Raw genomic sequence first — 25735 nt, forward strand, 5'->3', positions numbered from 1 at the left:
GATTTGAGGATAAGCCATTTAGGCTCATTCTCTCAAAGTGGGTATTTTCTGCGGCAAGATCCTCTTGTGAGATTGCCCACAATGAAGAGTGGTTCCCTTCCTGGACATAACTTCGTAGGGGAATCAAGCATGGCAGACTGACCATTCTTCCCTTTATTTTATTGATTAAGCATTAGAGTGCTCTCCTTTCTTTATTGTTATCATCTTATTTATGTCACATTTATATTACTACATTGCTTCTTCCTTTATTAAGTTCATCACTTAATATTTTCTGGTTTCTAGCTTACGGTAAACATATTCCTTTTGTCATTGCTATACTGCACCTGCCTGCCACAACTTTTTTATAACAGTTTCCTCTGCCATGGGCATGTGACCAAGGTTTCAGCAAAGGGGCTCTAGTTTGTCCACAAGCTGGCTTAGGGTGTGTTGCAGTCAAGCTGGTCCTGACTCTCCTACCTAGAACCATTAGGTCATAGCATGGCAGGAGGCAGCCCAACCTGCAGTAGTGAAAATGGCCCACCACAACAGACAAAAAAATATATTTTAAAATAAATCCTAATTAATATCTAACCATAATATGAACTAAATTTGACCTAAAAGACATTAAAAACACCTAAAAACAAGGAAATAAATACTCTAAACCTAAAATAACAAAAATTACATAACAATACCAAAATTAATAAATTACAAGAATTAAATAGTAGATTCTGTCCTACATCAATTTTCCTCATATTAGGATGTTTTAGGTAGTTGAAAATTTTGCTTAAATCGATACCATTCTCTATTGATCAGAAAACCACTTCCTCTTTAAGACTAAAAGTATTTTAGTCCTTTTAAAGTAGTAAAAAAAATTTCAAAAGTTTTTTAAATAACCAAAATACTCTCAAACCTCATAAATGACAAAATACCCACGAAAACTTCTAAAATGAACAAAATCTCATTAAAACATCTAAAATAATAAGTAAATAAAAATAACAAAGTTTAACTACAAAATTGGATGTAGCCTAAGGTTACAACCTTACTCAATATCTTTTTATTAGAGGTGAATTTTAACAAATCCACCATTGAATTACATTTTTTTTCTTATATCCTCCATGCTTGCAAAAATTTTAGAAAATTAAAAATCAATAGCTATGTCATCAATAAATTATTTAAATTACAAGTTTTTGTAAATTAAAATTATGCATAAAATATAATATTATAGATCATATAGTAAATAATATCTGATTGGTACAAAATTTGACATATGTATTAAAAGCGTAAAAAACATGCAATCCAACTGTTATATTTTCAAAATATATAGTAATATTAATGATATTGAGTAAGGTGATAGCCTCAAGCTATAACCAATTTTGTAGCTAAACTTTGTCCAAATAAAAATTCTAAGATCTCTAAAATGACTGAAATACATTCAAAACCTAATAATTGTCTAAAAAATAAAAACAAAGACAACAAATTTTTTTAAAAGATTTGTTGTTAAAAAGTCATTAATTTAGAGGAGAGTCACAAGTAGCAGCCTAACTAACTATTTCTTTTTCTTTTTCTTAAACCTCTATCGGCCAATAAAATTTTGGGAAGAAAAACTTCAATTATTTAATATAAAAATAATTTGGAAGAAAATGGGGGGCTCCCCTTCGTCCCAACGTAGGCCCAACCCTAAATAGAGACAACTTTGATTGGATGTATATCTAAGCGTCGGAGACAATTAAATGTCCATTGCAACACCCTACTACATTCTTTAACATATGGTGATCTGAGGAATACGACATCAATGGCAGGGAGACATTGGTAGAGAATAGTGTCATAAGTGGCCTGAAGCTAGCAACACGGAAAATTAAAAGACAGATCAAAACTACAAAGGGTTTGCTTAGTGGCTCTTAAGGTCTCATAATATTCATAAGATCTTAAGTTCGAAATCAACTTCTTGTCAGCATCTTGGGATCACCTTCAAGGAATTTATCTCTATAATAACCTGGTGTGTGAAGGACAGGGGACTGTACATGTCTTGATTATATAATAAAAAAATAAAATAAAAATTAAAAAGGAGTCGTGCTGAGGAATGCATCAATGGTAGGGGTGGCAAAATTTGACACGACCTGCGAACCCGACACGACACGACACGAAATTAGCAGATTATGGGTTGATGCTTAACGGGTTCGTGTCATATTTGGGTTGACACGGCTAACCCGTTTAATAAACGGATTGGGTTAGTGTTGAACACATAGAACCCGTTTGACCCATTTAATTAAATGACATTTTACCAATATACCCTTCAAACTCTAAATATATAAACTTATTAGTTGTTGTGATTTATTTTCTTTAACATATTGTGATTGATTATTTGTGATATTGGGATATGCTTTAGTTTTGAATGATTATTTTTTATGTAGTTACTCGTTAGTTTTGAATTTTATATTAAAAATATTTATTTGTTTGTTTTTTCATTAATTTTTATTTTTCATTTTAATAAAATCTGATAAACAGGTCGACACGACTGACCCGTTTAATAAATGAGTTGTGTTAGGGTTGAGGAATCTTGACCCGTTTAATAAACATGTCGGGTTAGTGTTGACCTATGCAGTCGAATACTCATGACTTGACACGACACGAACTCGACACGCGAACACAAATTACCACCCCTAATCAGTGGTGGATTGATTAACAACATATTAGGATTGCATGATCCCTTGTGAGACTTGCGAGTCTGTGAGTCAGTGGTTTTTGTTGTCCTAGCTAGTCTTCAAATTATGATTCAAAGAGATAAGGGAAGGTAGAGCCGTAGAGGTTTTGGGTTATTTGGTTTTGTGGTAACGTGACAATGGAAGTTAGAGGGTAGATTGACGTGTGAGATTGTTGAAGAGTTGGGAAAAATTACTATCTTGTTGGCTTTGTCACTTTGCATCGATTTCCTATTTAATAATGTTTGGTGATATTAATGTATGCCCCCAAAACAGTTTACTAAGGAAGCAAAAAACACTACCCATAATTATTATATTCAATTATTCATTCATAAATGCGTAGTGCCAACCACAAAATAAAGGGCTAATTACTAGAAAACCACCAGATTTTTCGTTTTAGAAAACCAGATTTTTCGTTTTAGAAAACCAGATTTGTCGTTTTAGGTAAAATGGATGATTAACAGGACCGTTTTAGTAATTGTAATGAAGTATCATATTGTCGGCACCTTTTTTTTTTTTTTTGCTGAATTATTGTCGGCACCTTTTATTCTCACCCCATGCACCCTGATTAATACTAATAATAACTTAACTACATTGACATCTTTCACTGCAACAAGTTATGGGTTTGTATTTATTGAATATGATAATCAAAATAAATAATATTGGCGTCTAATTTAAAGCCTTGTCCTTATTTAGATGAAAAGTGTTTGTGATGTGATAAATGTGCTATTTGTTTGGCTTTCATCAAAAGTCCAGGCCAATAATCATTTTAATTAAATGACTTTTACCTGTATGTTTATTATTCTAATTAATGACAATTACACATATATTTACACGATTACCGTAACTAAAATAAAATCTCATTTTGCATGTGGGTTTTATTTTTTGGGTTGGTTTGACAAATTGTGAGGAGGGTCATGCTATTTTGGATGGACTAATGTAATCTTCTATAGTTAACTATTTGTTACAATATTCTACACCTTTTATTTGTCATGCTTTGTCCGATAAAGTCAAATCAGTATTCCTCTTGACCTCAAAAGAGTTCTTTCCCAAGTATAGAAGTATAGAGTATAGAAATTTTTTAGCTTGCACTTTATTTCGAATGATAAAGAAGGAGGGGGAAAAATTGTAATGATAGATGGTCGCACGTTTAGTTGCCACCAGTTACTGCCATAATTAACGCACAACGCGATATTGGATTGCAGGAGCCAAATCCAGCTATCATGGCGTCCTTAAAGGGAGTGACATAACATAGAGAAAGTCACATTAATTTTGTAATATATCAAATCATTACCTATGAAAAGTTTTCACATGACATCCACTTCACTTAAACGCGCCTATAAATTTATAAACAAAGTTTAGTTACAAAATTGATTGTAACTTAAGACTACAACATTACTTAATATCGAGTAATATCTTTTTATTGAAGGTAAATTTTTATAAATTTACTATTGGATTACATTTTTTTCTTATATCTTCTATGCATGTAAAATTTTTACAAAATTAAAGATCAATAGCTATATATTATCAATAAATTGTTTAAATTGCAAGTTTTTATAATTTAAAATTATACATAAAATATAATCTTATAGATTATAGAATAAATAATATATTCAACTGATAAAAAATTTGACATGTGTATTAAGAACGTAAAGAACATGTAATCTAGCAGTTAGATTTTTGAAATATGTTATAATGTTAATGATATGAATAAGGTTGTAATCTAAGGTTACAACCAATTTTGTAACTAAATTTTATTCTATTATAAAAAATTTTTTTTGCTTCCGTTAACATTGGATCATTGAACAATAATAGTTATTTTTATTTTATATTATTTTACTTGGATGAGCTATAAATAGTATATAGAGTATAAACTCCTCGGCATCAAGCTATCACCATCAGTCATGGTCACTTTCAAAATCAGTGAGTCCATTATTATCTTCAAATAGGAGATAATGTGTGCTTGCTATTAGATTGCGTTTCCACACAACATTTGTATGATAGAGAATTCTACTGTAAATGTTTTTATCGGACAGTTTCACCCTAAAAGATGTAGAAAGCATTTAGGAAAACTGACACACCTAACAGTTTACATATACCAAAAAGATAAACTAATATATTTTGATAATTTAATAGAGATGAACATAGTTCAAATCTCTTTTTCATCATTATAGTTATGGAGTTATAAAATAAAATAAAGAATTAAGGTTATGTTGAAATATGAAATGTCATCAAGAGTAATAATCATGAGAGAAAAAAAAAACTGCATGTGAATTTTTTTTTCCTAACAAGAGATTGTTGCAAGAAGGGATAGTCTAATCATTGGTTATGATATGACTAAGACAATACAAATCCTCCAGAAAATTACACAGATACTGTCATGCTGCGGTAATGAGCATCTTGGCCCAATTTGTTGAATACACTCTCCAGACGGCACCTAATTACGCTGGTTCATAAATTCTTTTTATATATAATTTAATAGTAGGGTTAAGATTAATTTGAACAGTGAATGTCTTGTATAGAAATATCATGAGTTGTGAATCAATTGAGTTACAAACTTACAAGGTTATTGAATTACCATTTTTATTGTATTATTAATATTTTAAAAATATTACTATTAGATTACAATTTTTTTTCTTTATTTTAATTTGCACATTAAATTTTTTGTTTAGTCTAATTTTTTTTACTGTTCAATCTATGAACTGTATATTTCGAATATAATTTAAAGTTAAAAGAACTTAAAGTCTAAACATTTTATTATAAAATAATTATTGATCTCCAATTATCTTCATAGTATGTACTATCTGTTTGGGATCCGCTTTCTTTGTTGAAGCTGAAAACTTTTTATTGAAAGCACTATAAATAAAGATAAAAGTTAGTTGAAATAGTATAGTGGGATCTGTGAATAGTATCAAAAAGTGTGGTGGAGCATAAATAGTAGCAAAAAAAAAAAGCTGAATAGTAAAATAAGTTGGGTTTCTTTTTTTTCCACACACACCTAAGAGTATAAGATGATAGGGTGCGTTTGTTTCGACAGTAAAGTAATTCCGAAAAATGTTTTCAGGAAAGGAAAATATTTTCGGGAAAGGAAAATATTTTTAGATGTTTGTTGGCATTTTAAAAAATACTTTGGAAAATATTTTCCGGTGTTTGGTTGTCATCTTGAAAATATTATAGAAAATGCATTTTGTATTTGTTACTCACATTTTCTCAGCTTCCAAACAAATATCATGAACAACAAAACTCAAAAAAAAAAAAAAAAACTCATCAAATTTTCTTAATACAGCTCAACAAAACCCAAAAATAAAAAAAGCTCATCATCAATTTTTCTCAATACAAATCAACAAAACCCAAATCGGTCAGAGAAGAACGAAGACAGAGAGAGAGAGAGGCGACTGGCGATGGCGAAGGGGAGATTGTGCTGGCGCGGCGCGGCGAAGGCGAAGGCGAGGTCGTGATCGGCGATGGCGAAGGCGAGATCGTGATCGGCGATGGCGACTGGGTTCGACGAAGAGAGAGGCGAAGGCGCGATCTCGACGAGACTGGGTTCGGCGACTGGGTTCGACGAAGAGAGAGGCGAATGCGCGATCTCGCCGGGACTGGATTCGGCGACTGGGTTCAACGAAGAGAGAGGCGAAGGCGCGATCTCGCCGGGACTGGGTTCGGCGACTGGGTTCGGCGAAGAGAGAAGCGAAGGCGCGACTCGCCGGCGCGGGTTGGGGCGCGACTCGCTCTCTCTACTCTCTCTTCGTGCTCTCTCTCTCTCTCTCTCTCTCTCTCTTTGTGCTCTGTCTCTCTGAATTTTCTGAAAAATTCCTATTTGAAGGTAAAATAGACATGAAATTCATTTTACGGGTGGGTAGGGTTGATTTTACGGTCAACTAGTTTCATTTTTCGTTTGACCAAAATTTCAGGTGTTGCCAAACACTCGCAAATGCTGAAAACATTTTTCGAAATTGATTTACTGTCGAAACAAACGCACCCTAAGTCAAAATATTTTTTTAACGAAAAGTTAGGGAGTTGTGTCACATAGAGTTACGCAATGTGTGTTTGTCAAATAGACCTATGAAAAATTTTCACATGACATCTGCCACGCTAATCATTAGTCTGTTTGGACAAAACATAAAAATACGTAAAAATATTAATATTTTTTCTGAAACAATTGGAGCTTTAATTTCAGATAAGTTTTTGGTTGGTAGAGCAATTTTTGAGCGTGTTTCAAGAAGAAATGTAAATTGTAATTGGTAAGTCATATTCATTTCTTTTCCCAGTTCTGCAAATTAAGGTTGAGTTAACTGTAAATTTGAATATTCTTTGAGATTGACAAGACATCTATGATTATTGAAGTAACATACTCATGAAAATGACGCACATGGTACTTGAGGGTAACTGGGTGCGAGTTGTATTGTAATAATATGAGAAAAAGACGGCCTTTTTAGCATAAAAATGCAGTGACTGTTAGCTTAAAAGTAGGACCAGGACAATAAATTGCCTTAGAAGGTTAGCTCAAGATTCTGTGTGCAAGTCTTACGCTTATCAGTTGTCTTACATTCAAAAATCAAATGCAGATTTAGTTTGGGCATCTATAGAATATATTGGAAAGACTCAAAGAACATAGAAACGTAATTCTTTTGCATTGTAATATCTTCAACTTTATATTTTCATGTTTGAGTACGTAAGATATTGGTTTATACTGCAAATCTTTACGGTGTCCTTTTTTTTCATTGATGCTAAGCTTTTCAGCTAGATCATTCTGGACCTTTAGACATATGTTTGCTTTTGTAAAGCTTCAATATTTAAGTTTGTTCAGCATTTGTAGCGTTGGAAGGGTTGTCCTACTATTGAAGGGAATGCTTCAGTTTGCTTGAACTACTTTTGGTAATATTACTTAACTTGTAGTCTAAACATCTGATTCATTTCCAGAAGTTTGAATAAGATATATGGAGGGCAAACTTCATATCTTGTTGCTATTCATTTTCTCTTTCTTTATGTCCCTAACTCAGACTTTATATTACGTGGTTGAAGAATCAATCAGATCATTCATTTTTTTCAATCTTCCTAAGAATATAGACATGAGTTTTATTACATAAGAAAGAACGTGGAATATTAAGTATTGTGTTTTTGTGTCTTTCACTCACTTGAACTAGAATCACTGACTTTAGTTTCATTTAAATGATAATACTTCTACATAATCTGACATATATTTAGTCTTTCTTTCTGTTCTTCTTGTGAAGTTATTATCGCAGTCCCTTCATTTGGGACTAACTCGTTGTTGTTGGGGTTGTTGTAGTATTGTAGCTCTTTCAAGTCATGGTGATGAGTCTCTGGACTGTTTTCTGCGGGAATTGCTCGAAGATAGATGAAAACACATGCAATTATGATATTATATCCATATTCCAACCATATACATGCACCAATCACCTTTTGGTCATTTCTCTTGATCTTCTTCTCCTTATCATATTCTTATATATCATGGTTTATAGATCAATCATAAGGAAGAACACAATACCCTCTAAGTCTAAACACTTCTCTCCAATGTTGATATGCTCAGCCATTTATAATGGTGGTCTGGGTTTGGCTTACTTGGGTTTGGGGATCTGGATAATTGGTGAGAATCTGAATGCAAAGAGAGCTGTATTACCTTTGCAGGGATGGCTAGTATTGCTATTCCAAGGCTTCACATGGATGCTGCTTGATTTTGTAGTAATTATTGAGAAGCTACCCCTTCCAAATGTCGCAACAGCAAAGCTTTGTTCTATTGTCACCTTCTTGTTTGCAGTATTCCTCTGCTTTTCTTCTCTTCTGGTTGCTATTTTGGAAAAAAAGGCATCTATTAAGATGGTTTTAGATATTCTTTCATTTCCTGGAGCAATCTTGTGCCTCTTGTGCGCTTTTCAGGAACATAAATATGTGGAAACTGATTCAGACATCAGTTATGATGCATTGTATGCACCTTTGCAAGGTGAGGAAGGTAGTGACACTGGTGAAAATTGTACAAATGACAATGTCACTCCTTTTGCCAAAGCTGGATTTCTTAGTAAAATGTCATTTTGGTGGTTAAATCCACTGATGAAGCACGGTAAAGATAAAATCCTTAAGGAGAATGATGTTCCACAGTTAAGGCAGGAAGATCGGGCGCAAACATGCTACTTAATGTTTGAAGAGCAACTGAGCAAACAAAAACAGAAAGAAACATACGATCTGCCCTCTATGGTGTCAACAATTTTTTTCTGCCAGAGAAAAGCTATTTTAATTTCTGGGTTATTTGCTTTGATCAAGGTCCTCACAGTCTCCAGTGGTCCCCTATTTCTCAAAGCCTTCATTGAGGTTGCTGAAGGAAAAGAAGCTTTTAAATATGAGGGCTATGCATTGGCTGGAATGCTCTTCCTAGCAAAGTGTTTGGAGTCATTATCAGAGAGGCAGTGGTTCTTTCAAACTAGGTTGATCGGGCTCCAAGTAAGATCTTTCCTATCTGCAGCTATCTATCAAAAGCAACTAAAACTCTCAAATGCTGCTAAGGTGAATCATTCCCCTGGTGAAATAATGAACTATGTCACAGTAGATGCCTATAGAATAGGTGAATTTCCGTATTGGTTTCATCAAATGTGGTCAACAAGTCTTCAGCTGTGTATTGCATTAGCTATTGTCTATTACTCTGTAGGGCTGGCAACTGTTGCAGCTCTAGTTGTTATCATCTTAACTGTGCTTGCAACTTCACCAGTGGCCAAACTGCAGCATAAGTATCAGACAAATCTCATGGTGGCACAAGATAAGAGATTGAAGGCCATTACAGAAGCTCTTGCAAATATGAAGGTCTTGAAGTTGTATGCTTGGGAGAAACATTTTAAGAATGTTATACAAGTGCTAAGGAAAGAAGAACTAGAGTGGATATTAGCAGTTCTAATACAAAAGGGATACTATCTGATTTTGTTTTGGTCATCTCCCATTTTAGTATCAGTTGCCACATTCTGGGCATGCTACTTCTTTGGAATTTCACTCTCTGCCAGTAACGTTTTCACATTCCTAGCAAGTCTGCGTATTGTTCAGGAGCCTATCAGAATGATCCCTGATGTTGCTGGAGTGTTCATTGAAGCAAAGGTATCTTTAACTCGGATTTTGAAGTTCCTTGCAGCACCAGAGTTGCAGAACAGATATGCAAGGCAAAAGTGCACTGAGAAAGAGCTAGAGCAGTCCATTTTTATCGAGGCCACTGAAATATCATGGGAGACTAATCCAGCAAAGGCCATGCTAAGAAACATAAATTTGGCAGTTAAACCAGGAGAAAAGGTAGCTATTTGTGGAGAGGTTGGCTCTGGTAAATCAACCCTTTTAGCTGCGATTCTGGGAGAAGTTCCAAACATCAAAGGCATAGTAAGTAATCATTTAAATCCTTACCCATGGTTTAAATAAAGTTTCAATTGGCACATAGCATATTCTTAATTACAATAAATAAATAAATAATGAATGTGTGAAGAACATTTAGGATTTTTTTTCCTACTGCACTTTCTAGAAGATTCGACTCACACACTGATTTATAAGCATCAGTTACATGGTAGACAAATTAAATGAAAAAATAAAAATAAAATCTTGCTAAAGCTTTAAACTTCCAGGTTCATGTTTATGGAAAGATAGCATATGTTTCTCAAACATCCTGGATTCAAACAGGATCTATTCAAGACAATATACTTTTTGGGTCTCCCTTGGATTCACATAGATACCAAGAAGTTCTTAGAAAGTGTTCTCTGATAAAGGACCTTGAGATGCTTCCAGTTGGTGATCAAACAGAAATAGGAGAAAGAGGTGTTACTCTAAGTGGTGGTCAAAAGCAGCGGGTTCAACTTGCCCGTGCACTTTATCAAGATGCAGATGTTTATCTCTTGGATGATCCATTCAGTGCTGTTGATGCACATACTGCAACCAGTCTATTAAATGTAATGAAAATTCTTAACCATGCAATTTATGCTACTAATTTTTCCTTTTCTAAGAGAAATCTAACATGGCTTGTCACCAGGAATATGTCATGGAAGCTCTGTCAGGGAAGACAGTCCTGCTGGTGACCCACCAAGTTGATTTCCTTCCTGCATTTGATTCTATTTTGGTTGGTATTTCAGTGACACTACTGCTGCTTTCTCTGTAAAATTTCATATATATATATATATATATTTGTGTTTGTGTGTGTGCCACTTTCTATGCATATTCTGATCAACAATGATTTTTTTCCTTTTAAAATATAACTTTGCTCACAAACAGTTTACATAAACTTCAAATTGTTGGCAGTTTATGTCTGAAGGGCAGGTTCTAAGAGCATTGACATATGATCAACTACTAGCATCAAGTCAAGAATTTCAAAACCTTGTCAATGCACACAATGACACTGTTGGTTCCCAGAAACATGCCAAGTATGCTTCTTTCCAACAACCTAAAACCTCTACACGTGAAATTCTGAAAAGTTGTGAGGATGAGTTAAAATCAACTTTAGATCAATTGATTAAGCAAGAAGAAAGAGAAACAGGAAACACTGGTATAATGCCTTATATACAGTATCTGAGACAGAGCAAGGGATTCTTGTGCTTCTTCTTGGCAGCTGTATGCCACTTCATGTTCTTAGCTGGGCAGTTGATACAAAATTTTTGGTTGGCTGCTGAAATTGAGGATTCTAACGTAAGCACAGTGAGATTGATTGCAGTTTACTCCGGGATTGGGTCTATCCTGGTTTTATTTATACTCCTCAGAGCACTTTCTGTTGTTGGTTTAGGTTTTGGGGCATCACTATCAATTTTTTCTACACTTCTTAGCTCTCTTTTCAGGGCACCAATGTCTTTTTATGATGCAACACCTCTGGGAAGGATACTCAGCCGGGTAAGAGTTTCAAAAGTAATAGTTGCTATGCTTCAGAAAAAAAATACTGGGACTTACATTGGTATTTACCTTGTAGGTGTCTTCTGATATGAGTTTCATCGACATTGATGTGGCTTACAAATTAAGTATTGCTCTTGTTGCCACCATGACTGCATACTCCACCTATGCAATACTGGCTATAGTATCCTGGCCAGTCTTGTTTGTCATCATTCCCATGGTTTATCTGACTATTCTTTTACAGGTACTACAGACACCAACACTAAAATTGATTGTATGATTTCTAAAAAATATATTTGTTTATGATTGAAAGGAAACAAACCCATTTTCTGCCTCTTATAAATGTCCTCTCAAAATGCAGCACATATTAGTATTGGGTGTGGTATCAATACATTATCAATGCTAATTATTTAGGTGGCTTCATTGTTCTCCTGTAGATATTCATTTAAGATTTTTTCTTCCCCAGAATACACAAGTTTGTCAATTGAACTACTTAAAGGACTTAATTTTTCCGCATTATTTGATGTCAAAAAATGAAATGGGTACAAAGTTGGAACTCACCACTCTCATCAAGTGATAATTTGTTCTGATGCCATGCCCTGCTAAATTTAGAAGTGTCTTCCTATCCTGATTTCTTGTATATATTCTGACTTCTCAACAAACTTCGACACTTGTTTTTGTTTAAATAAAGAAATACTTCCTTGCTTCTGCAAAAGAGTTGATGCGAACGGATGGCACAACCAAGTCTTTGCTTGCAAGCCACCTTGCCGAATCTATTGCAGGAGCCATGACGATCAGAGCTTTTGGGGAGGAAGAGCGGTTCTTTTCAAGGAACTTGGACCTTATTGACACAAATGCAAGTCCTTACTTCCATGGTTTCTCAGCCAACGAGTGGTTGATCCAACGTCTGGAAATTCTATGTGCAATTGTTCTTACATCCTTAGCACTTGCCATAAGTTTGCTTCATATTGGAGCTTCTGCTTCTGGTTAGTAATATCATTCTTCAACTATCAAAATATTTTCACTTGGTATTATGTGGTTCAATTTCATGCTTCTGATGCTTGTCCATTTCATAGTCATCAATGTGTGAGCTTCAAAAAGAACATGTGTTTTCTAGAAGCAACATTTAAATTCAGCACAGGCCAACACTAAAACCCTAAGGGTCCATGATAATAGCGGGCAGCATCATAAGAACAATATTGTTCTTCAACAAAATTTACTTGCTTACCCAAAGAACCACATAACCCCTGCCTTGCCACTTTGGTCTAGTACAGCCAAGCCTTCTCTTAGAGTGCAAGTATTCATTCATCTTCATATTATTTCAAATCATGTCTTGTTTTTCCTCCCTCCCTCATTTTGAGATCTTAAACCTGCAGTAATTAACACCTATAATGGAGCCTATTTTTCTTACTGCTGGTCTTTCTTGAATATGAACCATCTTGCTCAAGCTCCTTTGTTGTATTTCCATATGAGCAAGTCATAGGATTTCGGGCATAATATAATTTTCATTCCAGACTTATGCTCCTCCTGGTATCACATCCACCATCAGAAGCTTCATCAGCCAACATCACATGGCATGACAATGGATTGGTTTTACTTGAAAAATCTGCCCCACGTTACTAGAACAATTTGGAATTTACAATCATGGGTTGTTAGTTTGAGATAGAGTTCATTTTTTATTGATAGAATGTAAATTTTTTTTTTTTTTGAGAGAGAATGACAGAATGTAACTGATCATACCATACGATATAAAGAGTACTTAAGCAATTGTTTGTTAAAGTTTTCCATATATGGCATAATTGTATAGCCTATTTTTTCTTATCAAACTTTGGATGCAGGATTTATTGGAATGGCATTGTCATATGGTCTTTCTTTAAATATACACGTTATCGCTTCTGTCCAAAGCTGGTGCCTGCTAGAAAATTTAATTGTTTCTGTAGAAAGGCTAGAACAGTACATGCATATTCCTAGTGAAGCTGCAGAAGATATAGAAGGTCACCGACCCACACACAGTTGGCCTGTTAATGGTCAGGTGAAGATATGTGATTTGAAGGTAAATGAACACCCCAAAAAAATTACTGCCTTTTCCATTCACAACTTTTAGAAATATGGAAATGTATTTACAATACTTTTATGCTTTTAGACGTTTTAGTTGAAATGGTACAATCAACATTTGGGGATGGTGTCTCGTATCATCAAACACATTGAAAATATTCATCACTTATTTGTTTGTTGAGAATCCATAGCCAACCTCAAATTTTAGGGACCAAGTCTTTGTTGTTTTTTTGGTTTTTTGTTTGTTATTGTTGTTCATGTTGTTGTGTTTACAATGTTAAGACTGCATGAAACAGGTCAGATATCGGCCCAATGCTCCACTAGTTCTACAGGGCATTAGTTGTATATTTGAAGGAGGACACAAAATTGGAATTGTTGGCCGGACTGGTAGTGGAAAGACGACTCTTATCAGTGCTTTGTTTCGTCTGGTGGAGCCTACAGAGGGAAAAATCGTTATAGATGACATTGACATATCCACCATTGGGCTTCATGATCTAAGATCAAGGTTAGGAATCATACCACAAGAGCCAACACTTTTTAGCGGGTCTGTGAGATACAATCTTGACCCATTGTCAGAGCATACTGATCAGGAAATGTGGGAGGTAAAGTTCTTGTTTAAGTTATTTTGGTAAACATCGCTAGCATGGATCATTGTATGACACTGTTATATTGCACAATCTACGACATTAAGTGGCCTTTGGATGTTGTAGCATTGTTAGGATAATGAAATTCACACTGGATGTAAGTTGAGTAGTCCCAAACTGGGTTCCTGGAAAATTTTATCAAAACATAAAACTGTGTTTAACATTCAGTACTTACCAAGAAAGTTTTTCTTATGAATGTGCAAAAGGTTCTTGAGAAATGTCAGCTTCGAGAGGCTATTCAAGAAAAAGAGGGGGGCTTGGATTCCTTAGGTAAGAAGATATTGTGTGTGTACAAGTTGTTTAAAGGTCTTATCAAATCACAACTAACAACCTGGATTGCATTGCAGTTACGCAAGATGGATCAAACTGGAGCATGGGACAGAGACAACTATTTTGTTTGGGACGAGCCCTGCTGAAGAGAAGCCGGATACTAGTTCTTGATGAAGCCACTGCATCAATTGACAATTCAACCGACTCTCTTCTCCAGAAAACCATACGTAAAGAATTTGCATACTGCACTGTAATAACTGTAGCTCATAGAATACCAACTGTGATGGACTGCAATAAGGTGCTTGCTATTAGAGATGGTGAGTTATATATCCCCAAGCTCTTGTACCAGGAACTATTACATCTTATCTATGATACAACTAGTGAAAGTGATATATTATTGACATTAACCAGGTAAAATAGTAGAGTATGATGAACCAATGAAGCTGATGAATAAGGAGGAATCACTGTTTGGGCAGCTAGTCAAGGAATACTGGTCTCATTCTGCAAATGCCAGCATGTCCTCAGAGGATTGGTAGTGAAGCTAGATGTTGCAACTGGTGGGGAAACTAGTCCTACAAGATATCAGGGTGTTGTTTAATACAAAGGCTATGTGGCTATGCCTTGAAAAAAAGAATTTTAGTTAAGTGAGTGTCCCACAAGTGCTTCAACCAAGGCCACATAAGATGCAGAACAAGTGTCCCAGGACTTTCTTGAGAAGTTGGATATTCACAAGTCAGGGCGCAAGGCAGCGTAGTTATATACGTAATTTTTGTCCTTATTGCTTATTTTCATACCTAAATTTAGTTTTATATTATTTTAGCGTATTTTATTCAGGTAATTTAGTCTTTTAGCGAAGTTATAGGAATTGAAGAAAAAATTTTGTAATTTTTATTTTTAGACAGACCTGTCAAAAACCCTAATAACTATGTATTTTTTAAGATTGGTTTCAACAAACTGAAATAAAAATAATTCTCTAAGAATTTCCCAAATGTCATGTGGATTCCAGGTTTTTGTTCCTAGATTCGTTAAGCTAGAATGGTATCAAGCTTACTGTGTTTCATTCTATGTTAATTTAGGACTTTATGACTTATTATCATTGTTATTTAGGAAATGCAATATATTATTAAGGTAATTACCAACTTTTTAAACATTGTGACTAGTTCCTATATACTTTTTTTCCAGGTCAGGTCAGTACTCAATAAACATACAGGACTACCCCCCAATAAAAATAAAAATAAAAAATTGGGGAAATAAGTGATACATATAAAGTCGGGGAACTTCTTTTTTTTTTTTAATTAATTTAATAGTTGCAAATTGAGCTACAAGATTCTTAGCAAAATGGATTGTAACTAGTAGACCAAAAAAGGTTATCTTTGAGCATAACCAAATCTTTCCATCAAAAAACCAATTAACAGAAAAACTAACAAGAAGTTACCTGTTGAGTGTTGAATTTTAGCAGTAAATGCAAATAAAACCGCCCAGAAGGAGAAAGTTATATGTAAGGAGTGGTGCCCGTTTCCATGGTTTTAATTTATGCACATCACATTTCAATTTTGTTTCAATGCATTTAATTTTGTCAATTTTATGCTTCAATTTTTTTTTTCTTAAAGAAAATTTTCAAATATAAATTGTGTCAATTTTATGATTAGCTTTAAAAATCAAGCCAACTTAATTAACATAATTTTTTTTTTTTTTGAGAAACACAATTTTAAAAGTTGATAGACAAAATTGACACAACTAATACTTGAGTAACCTTGGTTTTAAAAGTTAATTGAGACCCAATTAACTGTACTAACTACTAATACATAATTGAAATTATTAAACATGAGCCAACCTGAACAATAAGCAAGTGATCTAATATCTAAATCGATTCAATTTTTAATTAGACCATTTTAGTATATGTACCAACCAAATCCAATCAAACCTAGTAGGTTTTTCAATCTGAATGGATTCTTCAAAACCATATGGGAATTTTTGTGTACTTCAATTAAATAGTTTGGCATTTTAGGGTATGTTTGGTAACTGTTTTTTCCTCTTATTTTCTATTTTCAAAAACAATTTTCTATTTTTGAAACTAAAAAACTTGTTTAGCAACCTAAAACAGACAAAAAACAAAAACTATTCTCAAAATTCAATTTGTGAAGGAAACTGAAAACATGCAAAAGGTTGTTTTCAATTTCTAATTTTCAAAAGTAAATAAAAATAGGTATTTAATCTAATGAATCTAACTCATTTGATGAGTTATCATTAGAGTTCAAATCTTAATAACAACATATTTTAATATTTTCTATTTTTTTTTCTTCAAAAAACTATCTTTTTAATTTAAACTAACCAAACATGGTTTTTGTGCGTTCCAAAATAAGGCTATTGGGCCTAAGGGGAGTTTGGGCTCACAATCTATTTGTATGGTGGGCTTTTGGATTTCCTACCATGGGTGGCGCTATGCTCGGCTGCCCCGTTTCCTGAGTCTCCCCTCTTTTCTCACTAACACTCCATTTTCTTCCTTGGGGATGATTAGTATTACTTTCTCTAGTCTTTCCACTCTAGAATTGCCAACCCCTCCAACTGAGTTTCCCTTTCCTATTTATAGCGAAGGTTAGTAGAGTGATCATCATCATTCTCCTGGTGGGTGGAATGAGAGGTCAAATACCTTCTCCCCTAGGTGGAGGTTTAATAGTGAGTGGGGAAGGTAGCAGTAGCATTGGAACTGGCTCCACCGCTAGATTTGATGCTCGGCAGAGGCGTTCCCTAGGCAATGGAAGGGAGGTCCAATACCGTTTTTCCTAAGTGGATGTTTGGTGACGGGAGGGAGAAAATGATAGTGGCGTTGGGACCAGCCCCGCCAGTAAGTTCTGTGCTTGGCAAGGGCATGCCACAGGCTGTTTCGAGCACTCCGAACTCAAACCTCTCGGACGGCACGTGCGTTACCATGTGTGATTAGTGCGGGGCTCTTATACGAGTTAGTATTCATGGGCCTCAGGGCGATTGGGCTTGATGGGGGGTAAGGCCCGTACAATAGCCCCCCCCCCCCCCTTGATTCATGCTCTACTTCAGGTGATGAATCAAGGATCCCGGGCAAGTAGTGGTAATGGCTACCCGCGGACGTATACTCTCTGCACACGGCCAGGGCAATCGTCATAGCAGATTTCTCGAAAATGGCACTGTATCAGGTCGTCACGTCAGTAATTAATATTTGGTAGTTGGCGAACCACTCGATGGTTCATGAACCGTGCCCACGCGTGTGAGGGGTTATCCAAGAAAGGGATTTGGGAGGGTTTTCCCGCTCCTGGCCTCATTAAATGCTTTAAAGTCCTATAAATAGCCCATTCTGGACTCCTTTTTCACTTTTCGCGTTCCTCTCGCTCCCAATCCCTCCTTTGCCGAGCATTCTTCTCCTGCGCAAAAACTTCCTCAATTCTTCACTCCCTAGAGCCCAAAGTAAGTTCTCTCTGTCTCTCTTTCCTTTTCGATTCTCTTCCATTTCATACTCTAGGAATGGGGTTTTCTCACCTACTTACCCTTGGGGCTGCCTTGGCTAGTTTTAGAGAGACCTTTGGCGTCCCAGGGGATGTCGACGTTGCATATTGCAATGTGGGTGACCTCGAACTTCAGAGGGCTGCTGACTCGAATGCAACGTTCTTTCCGCTGATGTTCATACTTGAGGGTGGGGTTAGGTTCCCTATAGACCCTTTCGTAATAGGTACCCTAGGTTTTTACGGTCTGTGCCCCGACCAGTTTCCCCCCAACTTTTATAGGGTTGTTAGTTGTGTCAGCCGGTTAAATCACATGTTCGGGCTGCAGTTGAACCAGCACGACATAAATTTCATGTATAAACTGTGCGGCAACTACACAAGTGATTATTACTTGAAAACTAAAGATACACGAGTCCGGCTTATATCTTTACTTTGCACTGCCGACTCTAATAGGAACTCGAGTTTGGAGAGTTCGTTCGGGTGCGTGTGTAACTGGCAGTGAGCTTCTTTGCCCGCTCTCACCACCTGAAGTTGGTCGGTACCGACAATCCCCATTTTATTTGTTCTTGCATCTTATATATTTTTTCTTTTATAGCTGATTGGTTTGTTCCCGGACTTGTTGCAGAATCCAAAAGGTTCTTTCCAGACCCTCGAGTTATACATGCGCAAGACCTTAACTTCGTTCTTAGGTCGGAGATCTTCGTGCACGACGACGGGCAACTTAGGGCATCTCATTTAATCCTCGACGTCAACCCCGTGTACACCACTTGGCAAAACTTCAGCCAGACGCTTTTGATAGACAGCCCGCTCTTGTCATACCTCGACGTGCGGTACAAGAAATTCCTTCCCCCCGGGCTCACCATAGGCGAGGCTCAAGAACGTGGCCCGCGCTATACTACTGCAGACAACATTGCGCCTGTGAGGGACGGTTCTATCGAGCACGTGTCCTAGAATCGATGGAGGCTCGAAGTGATCGGACAGTCAGAGGACACCGCCCCCATAGTCGAGGAACGAGCTACCGAGCCAGTAGGTATTCCGGGCGTTACATCCGACCACGCGGAGAGAATGGTGAAGCATAGGGAGATAACCCTTTCTCGGTTCATCCCTAGCGCCGGACCTGCGGCTCAAACTCAGTCCCCAAAAGGAACGGGTCAAACTCCTCTCAGGGGCGAAAACAGGAAGAGAAAAAGGGTTGTCGAGAAGAACCCTCCTATCCCGGGTGACACTTTGCCGAAGACCCCTCCCTGTGCAATGGGCGATTCCAGGCTTCCAGAGGGGCTGGTGGTTACACCCCCTACGGTTCAAGTTGGAACAAACGTGGCGTCTTCTTCCCGACCGGGAGTCGACTGGCAGCACACCTTCCGATTAGGTAATGAGTGCTTGTCGGAAACCGCCAGCGTCCGGCTATGGGACAGGGGTGAAGGGGGGCGAGTGGCCCAAAGTTTTGTGCAAGGCCTCATGCTGCCCGAGGATGTCCATTATTATGCGCAGGGCGATGACGAGACACTTGCCACGCAACTTCAATGGCATTCCATTGCGGTAACACTCTATTCCCCTTGGCTGTGTACATTGTAATGAGTGGTCTTTTTTTTCTTCCCAATTTCACCATTTGGCTACTATCCTATCTCCAAGCTGTGCGGTTAACCAGCATTATGAACAGGCGGTTGAAGGATGCGGCCGAGGCCCTAGAGGGGGAAAAGGCGCTAAAGGCTGTTGCTAAGGGCACGGCCAGGGAAAAGGGGGAGGCTGCCGCAGCATCGGAGAGGAAAGCGATAGATGCCGAGAACGCCGTGCAGGCCGCCGAGAGAAAGCTGACCGTCTTGGAGGCGAAGCTAGGGGAGACAGAGCTCAAGTTAGCGACGGTGGATAGCTTGAGTCTAGCCCAAGCTAATGAAATCGCCGGCCTGAAAGAGTCCTTCGAAGCCTGCGAGGAAAAGTGGTACAATGTTGGCTTCTTCGAGGCTGAAAACTCCGCGGAGCCGATCATTCACCAAGCTCGGCGCCATGGATTCGGGGAGGGATGGTTAGCTGCCCTTCAAGTGATAGGAGTAGCCGTGGACTCTCCGCTTTGGGACCCCGAGCAGATCCCTTACTCGGCCCCTCCTCCCCCCGTCGTTCAAAGTCGGACCGAGGCTTCAGATGAGGAGGAGACTCCGAGTATGATTGACCTCGTGTGGGATATTGATGCTCACGGGAAGGCAGCTGACCCGGAGGTTACAAGCAACATCCGCGTTGGGGTCAAAGCTGCACCAGACTAGGTCCCACCGATAATCCAGACAACTGCAAGTGGAACTGAGCAACCCGTTCTTCCACCCACACCAACCGACCCTGCCGTTTGAAGATTTAGCTTTTCTTTTGTCTCTTTTTTTATTATTATTGTTATTATTATTTTTTTTGACATTTGATGAGCTTAAATCGCCGGGCTGTGGCGATGGAACAATTTCCCTGTCTTCCGGACAGTTATAATTAATGTCATTTAAATATCGTTGTTTTAATTAATGTCGTTTAAATATCGTTTGTGCTTCCCTGTCGCTTGCTTGGTAACTGCTGATCATGTACATGATTAAGGTTAGGTTGCCCATCATACCTTACTTTCTCGCTTTTGGGGGGCAGGAGTAGCCCCTTTGAATTCAAGCCGTAGTGGCTTACGTTACTGGACGCTCGGCGTTGCTGGCCATGCTGAGAACGGGTCCTTGTACCTAGGCGAGAATAGCGTAAGGTTTTCACCTGCTCGGTGATAGGAATCGGACCAAGGGCAGGTTTCTGTCCTTAGATAAAAATAGCCTAAGGTTTTCACCTTCTTGGTGATAGGAATCGAACCGAGGGCAGGTTTCTGTCCTTAGATAAAAATAGCCTAAGGTTTTCACCTTCTCGGTGATAGGAATCGAACCGAGGGCAGGTTTCTGTCCTTAGATAAAAATAGCCTAAGGTTTTCACCTGCTCAGTGATAGGAATCGAACCGAGGGTAGGTTTTTGTCCTTACCATGAATGAGTTGCCTTTACCCTCGCGATTCTCTTTATAATTCTTGCTTGGCGATAATAACTTGAAATAAGAAAAGGGAGAATCTAGCTGAATAAATGCCTTCATATTAAACATGCAGTAATGCAGGATTACATCAAGTTTATATCTTGGAGGGTGTCCAGTCACTGATAAAAAATTTTCAAATTGCGAACATTCCATAGCCGATGGAGCGGTTTTTCCTCCAAATCCTCCAGATAGTATGACCCTGCTCCGGCAATAGTAGTCACACGGTAGGGCCCTTCCCAGGACGGAGCTAGCTTTCCCACGCTCGTCTCTTGCGTATTCCCCACGACCTTACGGAGTACCAGATCTCTCGCGGCGAACTCCCTCCTTTTGACGGCTCTATTATACCTTCGGGCAAGCTTCTGTTGATACTCTGCCAGCTGAATGGTGGCCACATCTTGGTGTTCCTCCAGCAAGTTCAGCTCCTTGGCCATCAACTTCTCGTTCTCATCAGAAGCGAATCCCGCAACTCGGGCGCTACACATGTTTACTTCAACAGGGATGACTGCCTCCGTCCCGTAAGTTAGAGAGAATGGCGTTTCTCCCATGGATCTCCTTGGAGTGGTTCGGTATACCCATAGGACGCTTGGCAACTCCTTGGCCCATCTACCCTTGGCGCCCTCCAATCTTTTCTTCAAACCACTCACGATGGCCTTATTGGTCGCTTCTGCCTGGCCGTTACTCTGCGGGTAGGGCGGGTGTGGGTATTGGTTCGGATACGGGGTTCTCCTGAGAACTCCCCAGCCTCTTGTCGAACTGCAGGCCATTGTCCGATATTAAAGATTCCGGCACGCCGAACCTTGTTATAATGTTCCTCCACACGAATCTCTTAACGTCAACGTCTCGGATGTTGGCTAGTGCCTCAACTTCTGCCCACTTTGTGAAGTAGTCTACTGCCACCAGCACGAACCTTCGGTTGCCCGTTGCTCGGGGAAATGGTCCGACTATATCCAGCCCCTAGTGGGCGAATGGCCATGGGCTGCAAACTGAGTTCAAGTTCCCGTCCTGTTGGTAGATCATCGAAACGTGCACCTGACACTGTTCACACCTCTGAGCGTACTCGGTAGCTTCCTTCCTCATCTGCGGCCACCAGAACCCCTGGGTCATTGCTCGATGCGCCAGCGAGCGTCCCCCCACATGGCTACCGCAGACTCCCTCGTGCAGTTCAGCTAATAGTTCTTTAGCCTGGCTGGGGCGAATGCACTGCAGGTATGGCCCTTCGAATGATCTGCGATATAGCTTCCGATTAGCAGATAACCAGTACCGAGCGAAAGTTCGCCGTACTTTGGCTGCCTCTTTCTCATCTTCCGGGGCTCGATCTTCTACAAGAAAGTCGATGATTGGATTCATCCAGCACTTCTTGGCTTCAATGACCTGTAGAATTAGTGCCCTAGCAGTAATACTTGGTTTAGGCACCAACTCCACCCTAATCAACTGAGGTACCTCGTCAGCTATTGATGATGCTAGAGTTGCCAAAGAATCGACGTGTCGGTTCTGTCCCCGGGCTATCTGCTCGATCTTGACTATCACAAATTTACTCATCATCTGCTTTACTAGCCGCAAATATTCTATCATCCGGGGATGTTTGGCCTCGAAGTTCCCTTGGACCTGACTTACTACTAGGAGGGAGTCCGAGTACACTTCCACCTCCTTTGCCCCCAAATCCATGACAACCCTTAGTCCGGCTAGCAGAGCCTCATATTCAGCCTCATTATTAGAAGCCCTGAAGCCTAATCTAAATGAGTGTTCTAGCTTCAGATCTTCCGGGGTGATGACCACGATCCCAGCCCCCACTCCAGCCGCATTGGACGCTCTGTCCACAAATACCTTCCATGGCTTGACTTCTACTAGGCAGGTTATGTCCATACCTCTCGGCGAGAACTCGGCAATAAAGTCTGCAAGTACTTGTCCCTTCACTGAGTTCCTCGACTTGTATCTGATGTCAAAAGAGCCCAACTGAGTCCCCCACTTGGCTATCCTCCCCGTAAAGTCAAATCTCCTCAACAATGACTAGAGTGGGTACTCGGTCAAGATGTAGACTGTGTGGGCCTGAAAGTAATGGGGTAATTTTCGGGTGGAATGCACGAGTGCCAGCACTAGTTTTTCTAGTAGTAAATACCTGGTCTCCACGTCGACTAATCTCTTGCTGATGTAATAAACCGGGAGCTGTACACCGCTATCCCTCAGTAGTACGGCGCTCGCTGCATGCTTGGATACCGAGAGGTACATATACAAGTCTTCTCCTGGTTCTGGGGCTGACAACATCGGTGCCCGCCCAAGGTAATCCTTTAGATCTTGGAAGGCTCTGTCACACTCCTCATCCCATTGGAACCCCTTCCACTTCTTCAGAAGTTGGTAAAAGGGCTGGCACCGATCAGCGAACTTGGAAATAAATCGGTTAAGAGCAGCCAGCATACCAGTCAGCTTTTGAACCTCTTTCGGATTGCTCGGCGGTTTGAGATGTTTCACGGCTTCAATTTGATCGGGGTTAACTTCGATCCCCCGTTTAGTAATCAAATAACCCAGGAACTAGTCAGATCCAACCCCGAAGGCACACTTATCGGCGTTAAGGCGCAACCAGTGTCGTCGAAGTATCTCGAACACTTCTTTTAAGTCGTCAATGTGCTGCCCTTCTTGCTTGCTTTTTATCACCATGTCGCCAATGTACACTTCAACTTTCCGTCCAATCTTATCCCTAAACATCCTCGTCATCATTCGTTGATAAGTGGCTTTCGCGTTCTTTAATCCGAACGGCATCACGGTATAATGGTAGTTAGCATCGGGCGTTAAGAATGCCGTTTTCTCCTGATCCTCGGCGGCTAGGGAAATCTGGTGATAGCCCTGGAAAGCATCGAGGAAACTCATTCTTGGGTGCCCGCACGTAGCGTCCACCAATTGATCGATTTTCGGCATTGGAAACGGATCCTTCGGACATGCTTGGTTCAAATTGGTAAAATCAACACAAACTCTCCACTTACCGCTCTTCTTTTTCATGACCACCATGTTTGCCAGCCATTCTGGAAAGAACGTTTCCCTTATGGCCCCCGCCTCTCTCAGCTTCCCAACTTCCTATCTAACGGCTTCCACATGCTCCTTAGCAGACCTTCTCGGTCTCTGTTTCTTAGGAGGGCATAGAGGATTCACATTCAGCTTGTGAACTATGAACTCGGGGTCGACACCGGGCACCTCATATGAATTCCATGCAAACACATCCACGTTTTGTATGAGGAACAGCAGTAGTTGCACCCTTTCCCCATCATTCAAGCCTGCCCCTATCTAAAAACTCCTTTCACCTCCCGGCAAGATCTTTACGCTTACCAAATCCTCGGCAGCGTTGGTCCCCTTCACCTGGGGATGCTGTAATTGCTATAGGGGCGCTTTCTCGACTGATTCCCTCTGCTCCGTTTGTTTGTTTGCCACGGCTACCAAACACTGTCTGGCCGCTTGCTGATCACCCCTTATTACCGTAATCCCTTTGTCAGTTCGGAACTTGACTTTTACGTGCAAGGTGGACAGTACAGCCCCCATGTCATGTATCCATGGCCTTCTGAATATTGTCGTGTACGGCGAGAAAGAGGTGACCACTATGAATGTCACCATTACCTCCCTGCCTCCCATGATAACTGGAAGTGAAATCTGCCCTTCTAGAGTGACCATATGCCCATCGAATCCCATTAAAGGTGTATCATACTTGGACAAGTCCCCCTTTTTCAGGCTGAGCCCCCTGTATAGGTCCGGGTACATTACATCTACGCCACTCCCTTGATCTATCATTATTCTCTTCACTATAAAACCCCTTACACAGGTCGTGACTATTAAAGCATCATGGTGGGGCTGAGTAATGCCTTCCAGGTCGTCGTCGTCAAACGCTATGGGTTGTCTATTGTACCTCGGCTTCTTCCCCGAGGATCGTTCGCTTGTGCTTCCCTCCGCTGACACCACGGTCAACACCCCTTTTGTTGTGGTTGCTCTAATCGCCCTCGATGCTATGTGGATGACCTCTATCACTCCCAAAGGGGGTGGGAGAGGGTTTCGACGCAGCCAATCTACCTGCCCGGTCTCCTTATTCCCCGTCTCCACTAGAAACTCCTTCAAATGCCCCGCCTTCACCAATTGTTCCAGGTGATCTTTCAACACCTTACACTGCTCGGTGGTGTGCCCTTTATCTCTGTGATAGGTGCAATACAAATTCTGGTTTCTCCTCGACGGGTCGCCCGCCATCCTGTTCGGCCGCTTAAAATACGGCTCATTTTTTATCCTATCAATGATGCGGTGCACGGGCTCCTTGAACGTCGCATTGACTCCCCCAGTCGCCGGGCCGGGCTCTTGAATTCTTAAATTATTCCTGTGTCTAGGGTTGAAGCCATTGTTCCGAGGATAACTGATTATCGGTTCCTTCCCCTTGGTCTGCAGCCGATCATCTTCTAGGCACTTGTACTCCTCGATATGCCTCATCAACTGCCTCATATCCTTGAGAGGTTTTAGGGTCAACGATTCTCTCAGCCCGGATTCTTTAGGTAAGCCCATCCGAAAGGTGCTCGCCGCGATCTTTTCATTACCCCCACCGATCTCGTTATACAACTCCCAGTACCGACTGGCATAGTTGCGAAAGGTCTCTCCAGGCCCCATCTTCATTAATAGTAACGCGTCCACGAGCTGCGGCACCCGGCTGCAAGTCATGAACCACACTCCAAACCCCTGGATTAGTTCCTAAAAACTGCGGATCGAACCCTT

General features: G+C 39.6%; 3 protein-coding genes across 3 annotated transcripts; 1 reads left to right on the forward strand and 2 right to left on the reverse strand.

Annotated features, from left to right (window-relative positions):
* The first annotated feature begins 7183 nt into the window (after positions 1-7183).
* LOC142629589 (ABC transporter C family member 10-like) lies at positions 7184-15474 on the forward strand. The gene is made up of 12 exons (XM_075803602.1): positions 7184-7556; positions 7969-10049; positions 10289-10609; positions 10690-10776; positions 10956-11537; positions 11614-11778; positions 12226-12520; positions 13373-13587; positions 13886-14191; positions 14440-14503; positions 14581-14820; positions 14915-15474. The coding sequence occupies exons 2-12, from the start codon at positions 7989-7991 to the stop codon at positions 15037-15039; spliced, it is 4461 nt and encodes a 1486-aa protein (XP_075659717.1). The 5' UTR covers positions 7184-7556; positions 7969-7988; the 3' UTR covers positions 15040-15474.
* A 6484-nt stretch (positions 15475-21958) lies between these two features.
* On the reverse strand, positions 21959-23416 carry LOC142624884 (uncharacterized). Its single transcript, XM_075798618.1, has 2 exons — positions 23121-23416; positions 21959-22937 (listed from the first exon to the last, which is right to left on the reverse strand). Exons 1-2 carry the CDS (start codon positions 23414-23416, stop codon positions 21959-21961), a joined length of 1275 nt encoding a protein of 424 aa, XP_075654733.1.
* Positions 23417-24367: 951 nt separating this feature from the next.
* Positions 24368-25630, reverse strand: LOC142624902 (uncharacterized). Its single transcript, XM_075798633.1, has one exon. The coding sequence runs from the start codon at positions 25628-25630 to the stop codon at positions 24368-24370; it is 1263 nt and encodes a 420-aa protein (XP_075654748.1).
* Positions 25631-25735: the final 105 nt, after the last annotated feature.

Source organism: Castanea sativa, chromosome 1 (genome assembly GCF_040712315.1).
Source record: "Castanea sativa cultivar Marrone di Chiusa Pesio chromosome 1, ASM4071231v1".
Classification (NCBI taxonomy): domain Eukaryota; kingdom Viridiplantae; phylum Streptophyta; class Magnoliopsida; order Fagales; family Fagaceae; genus Castanea; species Castanea sativa.